The sequence below is a fragment of the Penaeus chinensis genome, chromosome 6 (genome assembly GCF_019202785.1).
Source record: "Penaeus chinensis breed Huanghai No. 1 chromosome 6, ASM1920278v2, whole genome shotgun sequence".
Lineage (NCBI taxonomy): Eukaryota > Metazoa > Arthropoda > Malacostraca > Decapoda > Penaeidae > Penaeus > Penaeus chinensis.
In genome coordinates this window covers 34,693,694-34,701,721 of record NC_061824.1, presented here as the reverse complement: position 1 = coordinate 34,701,721, position 8,028 = coordinate 34,693,694, and the positions used below count along the sequence as shown (strand labels likewise).

General features: G+C 37.3%; 1 protein-coding gene across 1 annotated transcript in view; it reads right to left on the bottom strand.

Annotated features, from left to right (window-relative positions):
- Positions 1–1,499: 1,499 nt before the first annotated feature.
- The window catches only part of LOC125026253 (proline-rich extensin-like protein EPR1), an 18,803-nt gene continuing 12,274 nt past the window's right edge, over positions 1,500–8,028 (bottom strand). The window contains exons 8-12 of the mRNA XM_047614555.1: positions 3,703–5,144; positions 3,557–3,609; positions 2,732–2,817; positions 2,025–2,169; positions 1,500–1,724 (exon numbers count right to left, since the gene is read on the bottom strand). Coding sequence (XP_047470511.1) covers positions 2,026–2,169; positions 2,732–2,817; positions 3,557–3,609; positions 3,703–5,144 — 1,725 coding nt within the window. The 3' untranslated portion in view covers positions 1,500–1,724; position 2,025. The remainder of the gene's footprint in view (positions 1,725–2,024; positions 2,170–2,731; positions 2,818–3,556; positions 3,610–3,702; positions 5,145–8,028) is intronic.

Genomic DNA, 8,028 nt, shown 5'->3' with positions numbered 1-8,028 from the left:
TCTCTCTCTCTCTCTCTCTCTCTCTCTCTCTCTCTCTCTCTCTCTCTCTCTCTCTCTCTCTCTCTCTCTCTCTCTCTCTCTCTCTCTCTCTCTCTCTCCCTCAACCTGCCCCTTGATATTATAATTATAGGCCTATATCTGTTGAAACATGGATATACCACCACGACTCTGCTTTATCAAAGGGTAGGATCTTCACTCAACCGATGGCTTTCGAAACCAATCCTTACTGGGTCTGAGCCGAGTATCGTTCAGCTATAGGGCGGGATTAGTCGCACTAAGCAGAGTGTTCCCCGTGAAGAATTATCGTCTTAGATTTAACCACAGTGCCCACAATAACCTGGATGAACCACGCATCAATCCACCCATTTCATTATCATATAACCGTGTCAGTTACCCCGATATCCAATATTCAACAGAAATACAAATTCCGACAGTATTCTTTCCAGTAGCATATATCGCTATTAATGTAATCAATAATGTACGAGACTGGAGTTAGGAAGAAGTAAATACTGAAATTGAGTAAAAAAGTGATTGTCGACCGTGACACAGCTTTGCCAGCCATACGATTATACTCCATGTAAAGCAATTTCGTGTAGATGTCATCCATTATTATTTCATACTTTCTTCTATCATATTTTGCATCAGTTCAGGAAAACATCATTCATGAGAAATAAGTAATATTTTTGAAAGTATTACTATCACCATTTTTTTTTAATAATGGATGTACTGCATGCCTTTGATTCCATAATAATTATTTGTTTTATTCACTGGGAAATGTATTAATTTAAAATTAATAGACACTTTACCGTACTGTACAGTCAACAATTTAATGATGAAAAGTTTCATATTTCTTCTTTTATTTTACTTATTTTTTTCTGACTAGAGTAAGGTATATAGCAAGTTATGTTTCATTCATATGTCACTCTTTTTTACATTATATTATTCTAATCCTTCCGCCTATTATTCCATTCTCAAAAGCCCAGAATCAATTATGTGTATGTGTGTTTGATGAATGGTTCGATATATCTCCGTAAGAAAGTTTTACAAATAGCATCTAATTTCATTGAATATGTTATGCAAATTACGATGAGAAAGAAATATCTGGCACGTATTCTAGAATTATGTTTAGCCATATTTTGGTTATTATGCTTAATAAATCATAAATCAACGAGACTGAGGAGAGACTAGTAGCGAATTTGATAAGAACCTGCTTTCAGTTGACTCAATAAAAAAAAAATATATATATATATATATTCATAAATATATATATATGTGTGTGTGTGTGTGTGTGTGTGTGTGTGTGTGTGTGTGTGTGTGTGTGTGTGTGTGTGTGTGTGTGTGTTGTATGTGTGTATTTGTATTTTTTTTATGTCATTCCATAGAGAGAGAGAGGGAGAGAGGAGAAGAGAAAGGTCGATAACTATATGGATAGATACGGGAGAGAGTGAGGGACAGAGGATACTGAGGACGTCACAAAAAAAAAAAAAAAAAAAATCGTGAAAAATGCAATCCCTTTAATTGAACAGGCAAAAGATACAGAAGGTGTCTTTGGCGGGGCAAGCGCATCACGCCACAGTCTCCTCGATGGGACGCCGTGAACGGATCCTGAGGAAGGCGGCGTCGGGGGCCCGGTCGGGGGGTGCGGGCGAAGGGGCGCGACGACCCACTCCCTCGGCGGCCCCGGAGTCGCTCCCGAACTTCACGACCTGGTACTGCGGTGGTCACTAGCAATAATGGGAAACGTAATTAAGTTGATAACTGTAAAGCATGACTGATAGTAACTCTAACAGTACTATAACGAAAATGATGATTATGATGATGATAATGACACTGATGATGATGATGATGATGATGATGATGATGATGATGATGATGATGATAATTGGCAGTATTAACAATGTTCACAAAAAGGTATAGACTATCATTAAGTAGCAACAATAATAACCACGACAATAAAAGATAAAAATGATTAAATAATAAAAAGAAACTGTAAATCATACCAATAACAACGGTTTTTAACATACCTTACATGCCTGTGTTCCTCCTTCCTGGATTTTTAAGTAGGCGTTCGAGCGGCGACTGAACTTCCATGCAAACGTAATCCTGTTCACATGCGTCAAAACAGCACCGTCGGTTACCTTCACAGTCTCTGTCTACCTTACACACAGGCTGCGAAAAAGGAAGGTTACTTTTACCGGGGTGGAAGGGTGGAGGCTACAAGTGATATATTTATCTGGGTTTATTTTAATACTAGAGCTACTTAATACTGTTACTGCTGATGATAATGATTATCCAATGATATAATTAACAATAACTACTTAATCAAATTGAGATGTACTAGAAAAAGGCGTTATATATATTTATATTTGTTTTTAATAAGAATATATATTATATATATATATATATATATGTGTGTGTGTGTGTGTGTGTGTGTGTGTGTGTGTGTGTGTGTGTGTGTGTGTGTGTGTGTGTGTGAACATAACCTCAGCTAAATATACATTATAATCACACTAAATCTCAAAAAGCATGTAAGGTTAAAGAAATGGTCCATACGACAGCATTCATTGGAATTTCGTGATGGAAGATAGAGAGAGAGAGAGAGAGAGAGAGAGAGAGAGAGAGAGAGAGAGAGAGAGAGAGAGAGAGAGAGAGAGAGAGAGAGAGAGAGAGAGAGAGAGAGAGAGGGAAAGTAGGCCTATAGAAGCGCTCCTGACAAGAACCCTAACCTCACCTGCGTCTCTCGAGCTGAACGGCGTCCACCCGATGAGCAATCACTAGTCTGGTCTGGGCATTGTCCTTTCTCCTCTTGTAAGGAATCTTGATATATGGGAAAGGTGTATTAATATGAATCTGTTACTTTCTGTACACTTCAGAAGAATATGTATGTTATAGAATTTATACCCTAAATAAGTAATAAATTCAGCTTTTGTTTTGAATATTCACGCGTGAATATATACGTATGCAAATACATACTAAGAAAATATAAAGGAAAAACTAACTGCATAATTCAGTTTTGTTATCTAAGAAAACCTTACGATTTACCTTTAAAGATGATTTGTAGTTTACCTTCTCAAAATAATATGTTTTAAATTTATGAACTTAACAAAAACTCTTTATATATCTCTTAACAAACGCATTTTGTCAAAAAATTATTTGAGATTAAAGGTTGTCATCAATGTTTGGGTTTCGTGATTGTGCTAAAGATACCAGTTGTAGCAGTTCTAATTACTCTTTTATAAAGAAAACACCAATAATGTTCGCATTGGGCAAAACATTGTAATGTTTCCAAACTTTTTAATATCAGGCTAATATCAGTGAAAGTAATTGTGAAATATCACGACCCAGTCACAGGCTTCGTTACAAACAAGTGCATTCTGTTCATAGAATTCTGAGTACTATGCATATAATACCAGAAAAAATACAGTCTTTAGACCATGGGGGTGTACCAGTTGGAACTGTGGAAAACTGTACATGGCCAAAGCTGAGAAACTGTTCCTTTTTTTAAGTCAATTTTTGGCATATATATATACATGTGTTTGTATATACGGTCACTTACCTTCATTGCAGCAGTAGTGATTTTGTTCACCATCAATACACATCTTGTCACACCTGAAAGATAATTGTTTGAGGTTCATCCTCTTCTTCAAAATATATATTTCAATGTGAAAGATAGTCAAGACGGAATGAATGTAACCTACTTACCCACGTTTTCTACGGGCATTTGTAGGCGTAGGTAATGTTGGTATTGGAGTCTTTGTAACTCCGACTGGGGTGTAATCTGGTCTTGTGGGTCTCGGGGTCTTTGTAACTCCGATTGGGGTGTAATCTGGTGTTGTGGGTCTCGGGGTCTTTGTAACTCCGATTGGGGTGTAATCTGGTCTTGTGGGTCTCGGGGTCTTTGTAACTCCGATTGGGGTGTAATCTGGTCTTGTGGGTCTCGGGGTCTTAGTAGCCCAGACTGGGATGTAGGTTGGCCTTGGGGTCTTAGTAGCCCACACTGGGATGTAAGTTGGTCTTGGGGTCTTAGTAGCCCAAACTGGGATGTAAGTTGGCCTTGGGGTCTTAGTAGCCCACACTGGGATGTAAGTTGGTCTTGTGGGTCTTGGGGTCTTTGTTGCCCAAACTGGAGTCAGATCTGGTATTGGCGGGCGAGTATACCATGGCGGTATGGGGTCGATAGGGGGTCTAGTGTTCCATGGAGGTGTGGGGTCAACAGGGGGTCTAGTGTTCCATGGGGGTGGTGTGGGGTCAACAGGCGGATAAGTGTTCCATGGAGGCGTGGGGTCAACAGGGGGATAAGTGTTCCATGGAGGCGTGGGGTCAACAGGGGGTCTAGTGTTCCATGGGGGTGGTGTGGGGTCAACAGGCGGATAAGTGTTCCATGGAGGCGTGGGGTCAACAGGGGGATAAGTGTTCCATGGAGGCGTGGGGTCAACAGGGGGTCTAGTGTTCCATGGGGGTGGTGTGGGGTCAACAGGGGGTCTAGTGTTCCATGGGGGTGGTGTGGGGTCAACAGGCGGATAAGTGTTCCATGGAGGCGTGGGGTCAACAGGGGGATAAGTATTCCATGGAGGCGTGGGGTCAACAGGCGGATAAGTGTTCCATGGAGGCGTGGGGTCAACAGGGGGATAAGTGTTCCATGGAGGCGTGGGGTCAACAGGAGGATAAGTGTTCCATGGAGGCGTGGGGTCAACAGGAGGATAAGTGTTCCATGGAGGCGTGGGGTCAACTGGGGGATAAGTGTTCCATGGAGGCGTGGGGTCAACAGGGGGATAAGTGTTCCATGGAGGTGTGGGGTCAACTGGGGGTCTGGTGTACCACGGGGGCGGTGTAGGATCGACGGGTGGTCTGGTAGGCCACACAGGAGGGACAGTGGGCCATACTGGAGGTATGGGGTCTACAGAAGGCCAAATGGGCGCAGGCGTTGCCCAGCCCCAACATGGATCATAACAGTTATACTGGTAACAGTGTTGGTTATAGTTGCACGGGACACATGGGTCGCACATATTGCACCAATTACTATAGTCATAGCAGTCGGAGTTTCTCTTGTCCCGACCTACATCTATCTCGGTAGCGTTTCCGACCACGCGAGGAGCCGGTGGTGGCGCAGCCCATGCTGCCGCCACGAGGAGGAGACAAGCCAGCTGTAGAAAAGTGGTGATGCATGAGTCTTGTATGAAAGGTTAGTGTAATACAATAAAAATAAACTACAACTAAGACATGTACTTAAGGAAAATCCCTTTTATTCTTGCCCACAGATAATATCAAAACTCAAACATTTTGAGATTTAGATTTTTTTTTTTTTTTTTTTTTTTATTCACACATCATTTTTTTTTTTTTTTTTTTTTTTAACGACTGTAATCATAGCAACAATTATAATAACTTTCGACACATACAGTAACTTCTAAATCTAACCAAACAGACAGCTGTAAATTGATGTAAATTAAATGAGTCCACTAAAAAAAAAAATCGAAACTTTATATGCAGCAGCTATATATATTTTTTTTTAATCCACGTGAAAATTTGAAAAAAAAAATACGATTAAAGGTAAAATGTAGTAAAACAAGGTACATTTAAGACGGGTAGCACTACTTACATTTTACCCATTGAACTTAAAAATGACAATGACTTTTTCCTTTGAGTATTCTGACGCCTGTTAATGGTAAAGAACTCTATTATCATCAATAAAAAAACGGAGTAAATTATTAAAATGCTTCTTGCTATGTTTTGTATCTCAATGGCTGAATGCAATGATGTCATCATCTCTGCCACTTTAATTACGCTGTCAATCTGTGCGATATGGTATATTTTCACCAATAACAGTAAGATGATAATAATAATTGGAAAAGAAGCCCCCCCAAAAAAGGAATTTAAAATATATGTTCGGGATGAATGCAAAAATTTCCATTTTGAATTTCCGTCAATACAACGGTGTCACCTCTCTTAAAGTAACTTGTAGCTGTGGGCTATTTACACTATTTACTTATGAACTTTGAAACCTTAGCAAACAGTTTCTAGCACATAATAGGTGGCAGAACAACAGCTCAGATGTTCGCTCTAAATGTTCTCGTGATATCGAGAAAAAATGCCACTATATGTTAAAGTAGGCCTACCGAAAATTATATGGAATGTTTACTATAATCTCTCTCTCTAATTATTGTTATCATGACCATTATCATTATTATTATTATCATCATAATTATAATTATGATAATAATCATTATTATTATTATTATAATTACAATTATAATAATAATCATCATTATTATTACAATTATTATTATTATTATTACCGTTGTCAGTATTACTACTATATAGAATGATTATTAAGATATGTTTTATGGTATTAATAATATTATTATCAAGTACAAATTAATTATAATTAATCACATAATATATATTAAAAGGGACTGCGGACTAGAAGTTACCATAAAAAATATTATGTGGTTTAGCAGAAAAAGTATCAAAAAGTTTTGATAAAATGATCTCTTATGGTGTGATCATAGATTGCCTCTTAGTATCTCTATCCCTTAAAATATTACAAACATTTATATTTATAGAAACATCTCAATTATCGACGCTCATAATCCGAGGGTACTAAAAGTTGAAGGGATTAGACGACGAAATAGTGATGGTGACAATTTACTAAGAAAACAAAATTGTCCTATTATACTATACTAAAATGTTCGGTACTTTATTGTAGTGTAAATCAAAAGAGCTAGATTCTGATATTGCAACACATTCCTTACAGTTGGAAAAAAAAAAAAAAAATGACATTTTCATTCAAGTTTTCAAACGTAATGAAAATTTGGAAATTATCTTGAAGAACTGTATGATATAAGCAGATTACCTCCTTCACTTCCGTCGTACTTTACTCGATAAATTAACACAAAAATAGTATTGTTGATAATTGATAATACCGAAAAAATGGTAATAATAATAAAATTAATTAATAGGGATGATGATGATTATTTTTATTACTATTATCATTATTATTATAATGATCGTGATAGTAAGGATAATATTAACAATGGTAATAGAAATAATGATGATGATGATGACTCCTAGATCTTGCTTAAATCCAGTCCCTCCTCCCACTTTTTAAGCCCTACATCTGCTCTCTCTCATTTCCCTCCTCTTCTTCCTTACACTCACCCACCTCATTCGCTCCCTTATCCCTTTTCCTATTTATTTTCTCTGATCCTCCTCTCCTTTCTTCCTCCCTTTCCCATGAACCATTCCCTTTCGTTTTTTTTCAGCCCCTTCTTTCCCTCTTCTCCATCTCCCTCTTCGTCTTTCAGTCTTCCCCATCTTTTCTGTTTAAGCCTCCTTACTCTCCCTTCTTTCTTCACCCTCTTCTTGTTCTCTTCCTCTGCTACTTCCTCCCTCGGATAGTTGTGTAAATAAACTGGCGGTACTTGCTTCAGTGAATTATAATAACACCAATAATAATGATGATGATGATAATAATAGTATGATAATAATAAGAAAAAGTGATAATAATGATACTAATAATAGTGACAATAATAATAACATTGATAATAATAATAATAATATTGATAATAATAATAATATTGATAATAATAATATTGATAATGATAATAATAATATTGATAATAATAATAATGCTAATAAACAATGATAACAATAATGATAATAATTGAGCTAGAACAGGATTTTCCTAGATTCATAACATGATACGTCCATCCGTGCGTGCGTGTGTGTGCATGTGTGTGCGGGTCATTCTTTAATAGTCATGTTGTTAATTATCTTTCCATTTTACACCAATATGAAATGACTTCTAGTCCGAAATATAAATCATGGAAGTCCTATTTTTTCAGTGAGAAGACTCCATGTTAGTAACCGCATGATATACGACTACAAGATTTAAACATTAATGCAACGGGCGGTGTAACAAAATACCGTTATAAATTAGGTAGTATTAGTTATAATAACACTAATGATAATCAAAATGAATTCAATAACGGCAATAATACTGATAATGATGACAATATTTTTGATGTTGAA